This window comes from Piliocolobus tephrosceles, chromosome X (assembly GCF_002776525.5).
Source record: "Piliocolobus tephrosceles isolate RC106 chromosome X, ASM277652v3, whole genome shotgun sequence".
Taxonomy (NCBI): Eukaryota; Metazoa; Chordata; class Mammalia; order Primates; family Cercopithecidae; genus Piliocolobus; species Piliocolobus tephrosceles.
In genome coordinates this window covers 73,897,439-73,911,435 of record NC_045455.1, presented here as the reverse complement: position 1 = coordinate 73,911,435, position 13,997 = coordinate 73,897,439, and the positions used below count along the sequence as shown (strand labels likewise).

Genomic DNA, 13,997 nt, shown 5'->3' with positions numbered 1-13,997 from the left:
AAAAAAAAAAAAAAAAAAAAAAAAAAAAAAAAAAAAAAGAGAACAGCACAGGAAAAACAGCCCCCATAATTCAATTACCTCCCACGGGTCCCTCCCATGATACATGGCAATTATGGGAGCTACAATTCAAGGTGAGATTTGGGTGGGGACACAGCCAAACCATATTAGGCATCATGGCCCTAAGGTTTTCCACTTGGAATAAAGAGTCACAGAGTGCAACCTGTACTTTAGAGATGTCTTTACACTAAACTCTTTGAAATGTTTATTTCTAAGGGTCGGAATAGCAGGGGACTTTCACATTCTGTATTATTTTTGAAATGCCTGAGTTTTTATAACAAGCAGATATGATTTTACTTTTATAATCAGAGAAACATATTCCAAAGATTTTTAATAGAGAAATATTTAATATAAAAATTTCTTAAAGCAGGGGCTCAGCTTTTCTTACAAGATTAGGTAGCATAGGTTTCTGCTCTCACTGGTACTATAGTAAAACAAACACTGGGCAATACTAGCCCTTGAGTTTTAATGATGGTAAATGTCTTCAGTTTTTCTACAGGACTTTAACAGATTTCCTTTTAAGTCTTCATATTTGCAGGGGGTGGGGGCCAGGGAATTACAAACATTACAGAACAAAGGAGCCATCATCAGCCGATTCTCTGATATAGAATAGACCCTTCAAATGCAGTCATTTCCCTTTGATTATTTTCTTTCCTCTTAAGCTTCTGTTTCAGATTCAAATACATTCTGAATAGACGCAATTAACCTTAATATGTATAACCTTACAGCACTCTACTGACTTTGAAGTAAGTAACCTTACTGTGTAATTGAACTAAGTTTCTTTTTTTCTCATTTCTGCTATGGTTCTACTGATTATTATAGGTATTATGTGTTTTCAAGCTTTCATCATCCTGTTGGTTTATTGTTTCACCGTTCCAGCTGCCGAAGACTTTTTGAGCAATTCCCATTTTTGATATTGTATTTGAACAAAAATGATTGCTCCCCAAGCCTTGGCAGACCACAAATGCACACCATACTGAGGAATGGAATCCAGTGCAGAAAAGTTGGAAATTCCTTCTATACAGGACCATAATTTCTACCCTCCTGCACAAACAGGAATGTAAATTTGATCTAATCAAACCAAAACGTTTTTTTAATTTTCATCCACTCTCTCTCTTCTGTCATGCATAGAACTGTGCTTTTCAAACTGTAGGAGGTAATCCTCTAATGGGTTAGGAAATCAATTCAGTGGAATCATTTTTAATGCACAAGAATAGAAACGGTCAGAGTACATCACATATAATAAAGGTGAAAATTGTTTTGTGTCATTTTAGTTATATATACACTAATATATACTCAGTCATGTACTAGGTCATGATGTCGAATGAATTGCTCACTGCAGGCTATGATCAGAAGTCTGAAAAAAAAGTCACTGGAAGTTACTATGTTGCTGAGGTTGCACAGTGGGAGTGAGATAACTGCTCTAATGTCAGAGATGTTTGAGCCAGAGAGACTCCATCTTGAATAGGGGCTGGGTAAAATAAGGCTAAAACCTGCTGGACTGCACTCCCAGACAGTTAAGGCATTCTAAGTCACAGGATGAGATAGGAGGCTGGCACAAGATACAGGTCGTAAAGACCTTGCTGATAAGACAGGTTTCAGTAAAGCCAGCTAAAACCCACCAAAACCAAGACGGCAACGAGAGTGACCTCTGGTTTTCCTCAATGCTACACTCCCACCAGCATCATGACAGTTTACAAATGCCATGGCAACATCAGGAAGTTACCCTAGATGGTCTAAAGAGGGGAAACATGAATAACCCACCCCTTGTTTAGCATAAAATTAAGAAATAACCATAAAAATGGGCAACCAGCAGGCCTCGGGGCTGCTCTGCCTATGGAGTAGTCATTCTTTATTCCTTTACTTTCTTAATAAACTTGCTTTCACTTTGCTCTATAGACTTGCCCTGAATTCTTTCTTGTGTGACTTCCAAGAACCTTCTCTTGGGGTCCGGATCGGGACTCCTTGCCAGTAACACTAACACCAGGCTACCAAGCTCACCTGTCATTTGTGAAAAGCAGCAGAACAAAGGGAATCCCCAGAGAAACTTTTCTCCTGCACTCTACTTCTCTATTCAAATCATTTTAAAACTATGGTGGGGTTCACGACATGTTATCCCAAAATTTGGGCCTCGGCATTTAAGAAAACAGCAAAAGCAGGAAGGCCTCTCTGACCTTCTCCCATCTTTCTCCCCTGAAGCAAGCCATAAAAAATTTCTCTGACCTTCCTCTAAGGTAGGTCATAAGATCCTCATTTCAGAGGGATCCTCCCTCCTCCCTAAACCCATAGGAAATGAACGGAGACATAGAGACACAAAGAATTTGAACAAACAGGCCTTGCTACGCTTCCCCAGTTTATGTCATTAGACCATACATCTTTTTCACCAATCATACTTCTATACACTATCCACTCTTCATCAAACCTAAGCACAAAAAGACACAGTTTTCCCTGGTTCTTTGAATCTTCATTTTTGGAAGCTCCTTTGTGCTATAAAACTTATGTTACATGAATGGGTATGCTTTTCTCTTGTTAATCTATCTTTTTTTATAGGGATATCAGCCATGAACCTAGGGATAGGTAAGGAAAGAAATCTTCCCCTCTCTGCAACTGTAAATGTCACATTACTGCTTCTACATTATCACTCCCTTTAGCCTATAGGACTTCTCTTTTCTTAATGTCAATATAAAACAATGATACGGCTGGGCGCAGTGGCTCACACCTATAATCTCAGCCCTTTAGGAGGCCGAAGCGGGTGGATCACGAGGTCAGCAGTTCAAGACCTGCCTGACCTACATGGTGAAACCCTGTCTCCACTAAAAACACAAAAATTAACCAGGCACGGTGGTGGGCACCTGTAATCCCAGCTACTCCGGAGGCTCAGGCAGGAGAACCGCCTGAGCCCGGGAGGTGGAGTTTTCAGTGAGCTGAGACCGCATCATTGTACTCCAGCCTGGGTGACAGAGCAAGACTCCATCTCAGGAAAAAAAAAAAAAAAAAAAAGATGATAGGACCTTAACTAGCTGCACTATCACTCCTTCTATCTATCCTCCCTCTATACATCATATTCAAGATCCAGAATTTGGTAGATAGATGTAGGTTTGAATACTGGTTCTGTCACTCAAAAAGCCATGAGATCTTGGAAAATCATTTTATTTTCAAGACTCAGTTTCCTCATCTTTAAGGTAGCAAACGGCTTATCATGAAGAAACTATTCAATAATGTACCTACATACTTAACACAAGGTCTAGCACATGGTTAATCATTGAAAACACATGAGCTACTAAATGTTATTTTGGTTTGTCTCTCAGGGGTACCCAGTTTAATTATTCCAGGTCATAACAAATTTACTTCATGCTACAACAGGATTCCAATGTTTCATTACATTTCTTATTTCAAAAATAAGTCAAATAGTATTAGTATTAGTATCTGGTAATCATTGAGACATCTACCCAGCTCATTGAGACATGTCATTAGTAAGAGTTAAATACTATCTGTTGCTTTATAAACTTTCTGCATGCTAAAGATTGACTTAAATAATCCCCTAATGAATAACCATCTATATTGAGCCATCAAGAAGATTGTTCATTACAATCAATCACAGATACTCTCTTCCAATGTACTATTATTTCATAACATTAAAAGGAACTCCAGCATTATTCAATTCTCTATTTCCAGGGAAAAATACTAGCCTGATGCATTCAGGCCACTTAGCATCTATAAGCAGAATTTTATTTTCTCATAATCATATAGAGAAGGAAATTGAAAATATGGACATTGCAGTGAGGAAGCAAGTTTGTAAAAACTTGCACTTAATTTAAGAATATTGTATATGGCTTATTCAGATGCAAATAATGTGAGTCAAAATGACTTAAGTTCTGTCTTAGACATAAGAAACCATACTTCAGGATTTCAGAAAATAGACACTAAATAGTGATATTTATAAAAATTTAACACTGTAACTTAGTGACTTTATTATTGTATAGCCCACCTTGTATTCCATGTTATAATTACAGAATACAAAATTTAACAATGCCTTTTAAGGAGAAAAGAGAAAAATCAGGACTGGTCATGATGAACTGCTCTTACCAAACCATCATTGATTCTCCTTTTATCTCCCTTGAGAGTTTGGGGATGAAGAGAAGGATTACAAAGATTATTTCCTTCCCTCGAGCATAACAAACTGGTGGGATGCATTGAGATTGGATCAAGGAAAGTAGGAAATGTGTTTTCTGGGCCCTAAAGGAGGAAATGAGAAAAAGAATGGGTTTCCCCAATCTGCATAGATAGCATGCCATCAATAGACATAAATAAGATGTCTAAGTGTTGAGATTGCAGTAGGGTGTTTGAGACTGTATTAGTTTGAGTTCTTCAGAAGCTGACACTAAGACAGAGTTAGACATGCAAGAGATGGATAAGGAGGCATGCTTGTGAAGGATGAAAGGGGGAGCAGGGGTAGGCAAGGAAAGCCTTGAGAACAAGACCGGGTCTGATTCCTATTGCCAAAACCTAAATAAAAGACAACGAGAGAGGCTCTCCTAAAGAAAATTATATTTGGCTGGGCGCGGTGGCTCAAGCCTGTAATCCCAGCACTTTGGGAGGCCGAGAGGGGCGGATCGCGAGGTCAGGAGATCGAGACCATCCTGGCTAACACTGTGAAACCCCGTCTCTACTAAAAAAAATACAAAAAACTAGCCGGGCGAGGTGGCGGGCGCCTGTGGTCCCAGCTACTCGGGAGGCTGAGGCAGGAGAATGGCGTGAACCCGGGAGGCGGAGCTTGCAGTGAGCTGAGATCCGGCCACTGCACTCCAGCCTGGGCGACAGAGTGAGACTCCGTCTCAAAAAAAAAAAAAAAAAAAAAAAAGAAAATTATATTTATTCTGGATTGAGCATTGCAATGGGAATACGGTAGGTATATTCAGGAAAGCAAAGGAAGACCAGGGTTTTTAAAGGAAAAGTGAGGAGGGTGATATAAGTTGTTTGAGACAAATATCCTTGTCTACAAGAATCAACAAGGGTAGAATAAATCCAAGGTTGGACAGACAGTTGCTACGCAGATGTCCTTGCAGAAGTATTTTTAAGGTTGTAGCTTTTGTGCAAAGTTGTAGTTTTTGCAGAGCCTCTTGTGAGAGTTCTTGTTATCAGGCATATGTGCGTGAGAATCCTCCCTTCATGGCCCCAGCTCCACATGTTTGACACAAGTGACCTCATTTTGAGTCTGACAACTTTCATTCTATGAAAGGACGGAAGGAAAGAGGATTGAGTAGCAAGATCCTCAGAGTGTTACACAGTTCTGAGAAAATCTTGGACAGGAATATGGGGAGTCTTCCAGCAAAAGTTGCCTAATAGAGGAGTCCCACATGGGCCAGGAATAGGCTAGCACTAAAACCATCCCAAGAAAATTGTATAAAATTGAGCAAGAGAAAAATAAAACAATAAAACGCAACCGGGCTTGCAGCAGCAATCATTAAGCCAGCTTGCCCTTTGGTCTACTTCCTTGTAGCCGGTTGCTGCTCGCTAGCCCAGCTTTGAGTTGTCCAACGGACAACCCCAGATTTTCTAGCCCCTCACTCTCCATGAATCCCCTTAAAAACCCTTGCTCAGTACCCGTGGAAGAAACAAATTTGAGGCTTGAGAATTCCTCCTGTTTCTTCACTGAGAACGTCACGATGATTAAACTCTTCCTCTGCTGCAAGTGCCATTGTCAGTGTATGGGTCTATTGATGCACAGAGGGCGTATAAGCCTGGCAGTTCTGCAACAGCACTGGCACCCTGGAATGCTCAGTCATTGGCTGGGACGGGTGTGGCACCAGCCAGCACTCACAGGCAAGGTGTAACGGATCTAAAAGGGTGGCAGCTGGGGCCGTCAGCTGACTATGCTCCCAAATTTAAGTTCTTCTGAAGACAATCTGAACAAGTTTCTCTAGCTGTTCAGAGGCCACTTAAACTCCTGTGATATAATAAAAAATAAATATTTGGTCATGGTCCCTGGTTCCGAGTTCCCAAAACCCTTGGGATTCCCAGAGTGCTAAGTGTCTACTGTATGCTAATGACTGTTGGTGAGGTCCCTAGACAGCTAGCTTAAGAACCAAGACTGAGGCTGGGTGCGGTGGCTCAAGTCTGTAATCCCAGCACTTTGGGAGGCCGAGACGGGCGGATCACGAGGTCAGGAGATCAAGACCATCCTGGCTAACCCGGTGAAACCCCGTCTCTACTAAAAATACAAAAAACTAGCCAGGCGAGGTGGCGGGCGCCTGTAGTCCCAGCTACTCGGGAGGCTGAGGCAGGAGAATGGCGTGAACCCAGGACGCGGAGCTTGCAGTGAGCTGAGATCGCACCACTGCACTCCCAGCCTGGGCGACAGAGCAAGACTCTGTCTCAAAAAAAAAAAAAAAGAACCAAGACTGGTAGCTAGAAAAACCAACTATGAGATTGGAGGGTTAAAACTTTCAGCTCCATCTCAATTTCTGGGGAGAGGAGGGGGCTGGAGATTTAATCACCAATGGCCACTGGACTTATTCCATGATGCCTAGGTAATAAAGCCTCAATAAAAGTTCGTGAACTATAAGGTTTGGGGGTCTTCCAGGTTGGCGAACACATCAACGTACCTACCTAGAGTATGGAAAATCTTCACGCCCCACCACCTACCCCTTCATTCCCCAAGAGATGCCTTACGCATCTCTTCCACTTCACTGAGTTGTATCCTTTATGATAAACCTATAATCATAAATATAGTAATTTCTGTGAGTTTTTTGAGTCACTTTAGTGAATTATCAAAACTAGGGAAGGGGAGATGCATGGGAACCCCCAACTCTGTAGTCTGGTGGGGAGACATACAGGTAGCCTGGAGACTCCATTTGCAGCTAGCGTCTGAAGTCTGAAGTGGGGGTCAGTTTTGCAGGACTGAGCCCTTCATTTGTGGGGTCCACACTAACTCTGAGTAGTTAGTGTTAGAACTGAACTGTAGGACACCTAGTTGGGGTCAGAGTTAGTTGGTGTTAGAATGACATATTTGGTGTCAGGAAAAAAAAACAACACGCAACTCCTAATGACCCTGTAGACCAAAGCTCAAACGTCACGTCTGAGGAAATATCTTCCTGTTCCCAAGACCAGCTCAGACCCTGGCTCTCCTTGCAAGCTTGTCCAGCCCAGGGCCCACAGGGTGCATGTAGCCCGGGCGGCTCAGGACGGCTTTGAATGTGGCCCAACACAAATTTATAAACTTTCTTAAAACATGGAGGGTTTTTTTTGCAATTTTTTTTTTAAGCTCATCTGCTATCATTAGTGTTGGTGTATTTTATGTGGGGCCCGAGACGATTCTTCCAATGTGGCCCCAGGAAGCCAAAAGATTGGATACCCCTGCTTTATAGTATACATATTTATTCACATTTTTTTTTTTTTTTTTTTTTTGAGACGGAGTCTTGCTCTGTCGCCCAGGCTGGAGCGCAGTGGCCGGATCTCAGCTCACTGCAAACTCCGCCTTCCGGGTTTATGCCATTCTCCTGCCTCAGCCTCCCGAGTAGCTGGGACTACAGGCGCCCGCCACTTCGCCCGGCTAGTTTTTTGTATTTTTAGTAGAGATGGGGTTTCACCGTGTTAGCCAGGATGGTCTTGATCTCCTGACCTCGTGATCCGCCCGTCTCGGCCTCCCAAAGTGCTGAGATTACAGGCTTGAGCCACCGCGCCCGGCTTATTCACATTTTAATAAATGTCTGTCCCATCAATTAGACAGTAAGCTTCATAAGGGCTTATTTTTTGTTAAGTAGTTATTTGTTCCTAGTTTTTAATTACTTATTTTAAACTAGAGATCCTCTCATTGCATGGTGGTTATGAGGATTGAGAGTCAATATACATAGTGTGCTTCTATATACTATGCATTATATAACTGCTATGGTTATCACTGCTCATGTTGAAATCTCTACAATACTAATACAAAGTAGGCCACAAAAATGTTAAGATTAACATAATTTACATACAAATTCAGCTCAACTGTAAAATAAAATTCCATATTATAGGTTCGTTTTCAAAATATCTTTTTATTTTCTTCAAACAGCATCAAGCTAAAAGACCAGGTATGGTTGGACAAGTACAAGAATGTGAACTCAACCCTATATTACTAGCACAAGCAAGACCCCATTTCCCAGAATTGGATAAAAACTAGGTAAACGCATGTCTTTGTCTTATATTTATCTAGAGGTGATATAAATAATCTAAAATATTTACAAACAAGCAGAACATTAAGAGGAAGGATAAAGGTTTACTTTGGATTAGAAGTTTGTGTAAGCTTTTTTCTCTTTTAATTTGTGTAGATAGCTTTGATATGTAAAGATAAGATAAAAATCACCAAGTAAAACTAATTGGGAAAGCCAGTATGAATTAGTTAATACTTGTAATAACTTAAATCCAAATTCCATTAAGAACTCAATCTTGTCTGAGAGTCTATCAGAGGTACTCAGAATCATTTAATATATCGATAGCCATAGATTTTTACTAGTATACTTTTTTTTTTTTTTTTTTTTTGAGACGGAGTCTCGCTCTGTCCCCCGGGCTGGAGTGCAGTGGCCGGATCTCAGCTCACTGCAAGCTCCGCCTCCCGGATTTATGCCATTCTCCTGCCTCAGCCTCCCGAGTAGCTGGGACTACAGGCGCCCGCCACCTCGCCCGGCTAGTTTTTGTATTTTTAGTAGAGACGAGGTTTCACCGTGTTAGCCAGGATGGTCTCGATCTCCTGACCTCGTGATCCGCCCGTCTCGGCCTCCCAAAGTGCTGGGATTACAGGCTTGAGCCACCGTGCCCGGCCTACTAGTATACTTTGTTTCTATGCAAGTAGGTGGTTTGTTTGTTTGTTTGTTTATTTATTTATTTATTTATTTATTTGAGACAGGGTCTCACTCTGTTAACAGCCCAGGCTTGAGTACAGTGGTACAATCATAGGTCACTGTAGTCTTAGAGCTCCTGAGCTCAAGCTATCCTCCTGCCTCAGCCTCTCGAGGAGCTGGGACACAGGTATGTGCCACCGTGCTCAAAAAAAAAATTTTTTTTTTGGAGACAAGGGCCTCCCTATGTTACTCCTGGACTAAAGCAATCCTCCCACATTGGCTTCCCAAAGTGCTGAGGTTACAGGCACGAACCCCTGCACCCGACCACAAGTAGGTGTTTTAAACCAGTGTTTTTTCCGTGTGTTTTTAACAAGGCACAAACACTCGACTTAAGGGTGACAGCATAGTACTTTACCAGGCATAAAGTTATGTTTTACACATGTATATGTGGAAAAATTAAAACCCTATGAAGTTGTTATTGTCTCATATTAAGTAATGAGGAAACTGAGGCATAAAGTAGCTAAGGATTTTGTTCAAAGAGCAAGTGATGGGCTGGGCGCGGTGGCTCAAGCCTGTAATCCCAGCACTTTGGGAGGCCGAGACGGGCGGATCACGAGGTCAGGAAATCGAGACCATCCTGGCTAACACGGTGAAACCCCGTCTCTACTAAAAAATACAAAAAGTAGCCGGGCGAGGTGGCGGCGCCTGTAGTCCCAGCTACTCGGGAGGCTGAGGCAGGAGAATGGTGTGAACCCGGGAGGCGGAGCTTGCAGTGAGCTGAGATCCGGCCACAGCACTCCAGCCTGGGCGGCAGAGCGAGACTCCGTCTCAAAGAGCAAGTGATGGCATAATCAGAACTGAACCCAGGTCTACCCGGCATCAGAGCCCGTATTCCTAATCCCCACACTGGGGCTGCAGGAGGAAATTAATGGAAGGATGCACACAAGAGAAATATTTTACCATATAAATAAATTCACATTATGAGTAGACAAATGAAGCTGTACTATTAAAGCACTTAACTCTATCCTCGTTTTTTTTTGTTTGTTTTATTTCATTTTTGAGACAGAGTCTTGCTCTGTTGCCCAGGCTGGAGTGCAGTGGTGTGATTTTGGCTCACTGCAAGCTCCGCCTCCTGGGTTCATGCCATTCTCCTGCCTCAGCCTCCCAAGTAGCTGGGACTACAGGCCCCCACCACCACACCCGGCTAATTTTTTGTATTTTTAGAAGAGACGGGGTTTCAACGTGTTAGCCAGGATGGTCTCGATCTCCTGACCTCGTGATCTGCCCGCCTCAGCCCACAAAGTGCTGGGATTACAGGCGTGAGCCACCACGCCCAGCCTCTTTATTTTTTTAAATCAGAAAGTGTTTCTAATTTTTTATCCCCAAAATAAATAAAGACTTATTTTGGGGCAGGGGGTGGGCAGCTAATTCTACTGAGATATGTGCCATTCATTTTCCTTGGTTTTCCAACTCCATTAAAGGAAACAAGTGAGAAAGTGAATCTAAGTAACTAATGGAGATGCAACAAAAATTCAAAGTTGTCCCAACAGGATCTCAGACATCAAACCCCTAAAAGGGAATATATAATTCTGTACTTACTGCAACTGGTTTAGATGGGGGAAAAAAAAAAAAAAAAAAAAAAAAAAGGAAGACTCAGTGAGAGATAACTAAACACTTCCTGGTATTTTTTAATGGTTTATTTGAAAATCTTTTTAGGAATTGCAAAATAGTGTGCAATGAGGTCTTCAGGGTATTAAGGCCTGGATAACCCATCCAAAAGCTGCCTATTTCTGAGCAGTTTGGTCTAGCAAGATTCCGGGGTAATTACAACCAAATAAGAAAATAGATGCAACAGTTAATACTTATGTGATGATATGAGCTTGAAAATAAATGGTTATATCTAAATAAATGCTTTTTAACAGAAAAAAGTAATGCAAATCATGTTCATCATTAACTATTCACGGACATGAGACCATGTGTCTATGACTTTTGTTACTGTTAAGTACTATAGCTTGTAGATATGAGGGTTACTTGAAAGTAAGGGGCTGCTTCTATTGTGGCAAGACACCAATTATTCTGAGGAGGAAAGAAATGCAACAATCTCTAATTGATTTCCAGATTATCCACCCCATCTAAGGGTAAACCTAACCTAAATAATATTAAAGGCCTGGTACTTTCAAAAGCTAAGGGATGAAAGAAAATCTACTGTTTATCGGCCATAAGGTTATATACTGTTTCTCAGCAACCAGGGTTTGTCTTTCGTAGGACTAGAAGTCGATGAAAAAGGAGACACTAAAAATAAAACCATTTGGACAGTTCCAATTCACAGAGGCAGCACTTCAAAGGCAGTGATGTTGTGATAAACCATACTGCTGAGTTAAAGAAGTTCACTCCTTTGGCTGGAAAGAGAGGCTCACGACACTTGCATAATAAATGTTTCCCGGATACTCACTGCAGTCCCTGAATCAAAGACCAGGAATAAATGCTACCTATCTGTTCTTGGATAGAGCACATATCAACATCAGGGACAAGACTTACTACGGTCACTCACCTCCTCACTCACTCAGCTCCACTCCTCTGGTTGTAAGAGGCTAGTTTATCTGGGAGTCTTGCTGGGACACAGGCTTGCTCCTACCTAGAGGCAGAATTTGAATCTTCTACCCCATATCACATTTCTTGTTGACCCTTACCTGTTAGTGTCTGATATAGCAATTCCATTTAGGGCACCAAGTTTTGTTTTTTTTGTTTTGTTTTGTTTTGTGTTGAGATAGAGTCTCGCTCTCTTGCCCAGGCTGGAGTGCAACGGTGAGATTTTGGCTCACTGCAACCTCCGTCTCCCTGGTTCAAGCGATTCTCCTACCTCAGCCTCCCAAGTAGCTGGAACTACAGGCGCGTGTCATCACACCCAGTTTATTATTTTATCTTTAGTAAAGACGGGGATTCACCATGTTGGCCAGGCTGGTTTCGAACTCCTGACCTCAGGTGATCTGCCTGCCTTGGCCCCGCAAAGTGCTAGGATTACAGGCTTGAGCCAACGCTCCTGGCCGGGCACCAAGTTTTTAAAAAACAGTAAGGGAAAAGAGCTCATACTGGTTGGAGTATGAGCTCTGGAGATACCTGGAAAATGACATCTTACTGGATGCCTAGGCAGTTCCTACACACCCACGTCTTTCAATCCTGTAGCCAGTCACAAAAGTCAGAAAAGTAGCGTTCCTAGAAGGAACCGGGCTGGTTATTTACCAAAGGACTGCAAACTAGCAAACTCTATTTATAAGGCAAGGCATGGATGCTTTCCTTTAAGCAAATGAGCTTTCATTCAGTCAAAATCCCTGCTGTTGGGCCCCTGTGGCTTCAGACTCCAAGGACCAAGAAGGTGCTTGTATGTTTGGGGCCCGGGCTCCCGCCCCGAAGCCAGGTTGTTAAAATACTCACTGTCTCTGGCCCGCGTGCACGACGCTCTCCCGCGAAGGGCTCTCAGGGGCTGCCTGCAAACCCTGTCTCTGGTCTTCCAGCCGGCCCAGCTTCCCGTGCCGCCCATAAGGGTCCCGGGGGTCCTGGGTCGGGCGGGAGGCAGGGGAGGCGCCGAGCCCGGAGCTCACCACTCTACTGCGTGTGTACATGGTGCACAGCCCGCGGGTCCCGGGCCGCCGTCGCTGCGGGAGGGATGCGGCTGGGCGGCTTAGCGAGTCTCCGGACGGGATTCCAAAGTGCAGAGGCAGCGGTTTTAACAGCTGAGTTTCGGTTTCTCAGAATCAGCAGCAAACTGCGCCCGCCCCAGAGAACTTCCCCATCTATTCTCCACTGAGGCCCCCTCCGACCTTATCGCGGGTTCACAGCCCAGGATGTTGACTTGAGCGGGCTTGATCGGCTACAGGTGAGACGGTTTAAAGCCTCACAATCACCTTAGAGGTTAATCGGAATAACTGGGATCAGCCACGGACACGTGGTGAACGATTAGCCCGCAAAGTGACTACAATCCTGAAAGATACTTGAGAAACTGTTTAACAGGGAACTCTAATTTGAGGACCGCTGGATATTTGAGACTGTAAAAAACATATTAACCTTAAAATACCAGAGATTAGGGCAATAACTAAAATCATCTCAACAAAATGTTGCCTTTTATCAGTAATGACTGCGGTGTGGCTGTTACCAAGGCACATACTTTCAAGTTAGAGGAAATGGAAACTGAAATCAAAAGAAAACAAAACCCCACAAAGCTGGAGAAGTGAGCTAAGGTAGACGTGATTCTCCAGGCAGCCTTGCTAAGTAATTGACTAGACATTCGAAAACTGTTAAAAAAAAAAAAAAAAAAAAAAAAAAAAAAAAGACCTGCTCTATGCAGAACAGTGTGCAATGGTGATGTGGGGACATTTTAAAATATGGATTTGTAAGGCTCAGTTTCTGTAGGTCCAGGGGTGAGCTCTGGCATTCATATTTTTGAAAAGCTCCCAGATGGTTCTGATGTGTGCCAGGGTTGGTCACCAGGGTCACAATGCCATCTACACAAAGATGAGTGAAGGCTCCTCCCTCACATTACCTGCATTCTAGGAGTATCCTAGTAGACAGGTAAACAAATGGGAATGCCACTTTGGGATAAATGAAATGACAGGCAGCTGTGGAGGCACAGGGACACTAGGGATTAGCCCTCTGAGTAATTCAGGAACAGGGACATTTGAGAATGAGCCACCAAAGACATAGGAATTCACCAGGAAGAAGGAGATGCTACGGCAGAGGCTTGTCACTTAAAATGACATGGTGTGTACTTAATTCCAGGGCTTGTCATGTGGCTGGAGCACCCCAGCCCTAGGTCAGCAAGGCACTTAGGAGCTGGACTGTCTTGCTTTTATTATTGGTGCTTAGAACAAACAGACAAATGCAGGTTTGATAGCTAATGAAAGAACGAAATTGAAGGGTGGGCAAAGGCGGGATAGGAGAGGAGAAAGTAAAGACAAGGAACATGGTAGGAAAGGCAGTCAGGGTTTCTACGCCATCCTAAGACATTGGAGTTTTGTAGAGTAGGCCAGAGTTTCACAAATTTCAGTAAGCATCAGAACCACTTGGAGGAGGGTGTGTTAAAACAGATTTATGGCCAGGCACAGTGGCTCACTCCTGTAATTCCAGTAC

At 43.0% G+C, this 13,997-nt stretch overlaps 1 protein-coding gene across 1 annotated transcript in view; it reads right to left on the bottom strand.

Annotated features, from left to right (window-relative positions):
- The window catches only part of EPSTI1 (epithelial stromal interaction 1), a 24,233-nt gene extending 11,474 nt beyond the window's left edge, over nucleotides 1–12,759 (bottom strand). Inside the window, exon 1 of the mRNA XM_026454250.2 lies at nucleotides 12,306–12,759. Coding sequence (XP_026310035.1) covers nucleotides 12,306–12,493 — 188 coding nt within the window. The 5' untranslated portion in view covers nucleotides 12,494–12,759. The remainder of the gene's footprint in view (nucleotides 1–12,305) is intronic.
- Between the last annotated feature and the right edge of the window lie 1,238 nt (nucleotides 12,760–13,997).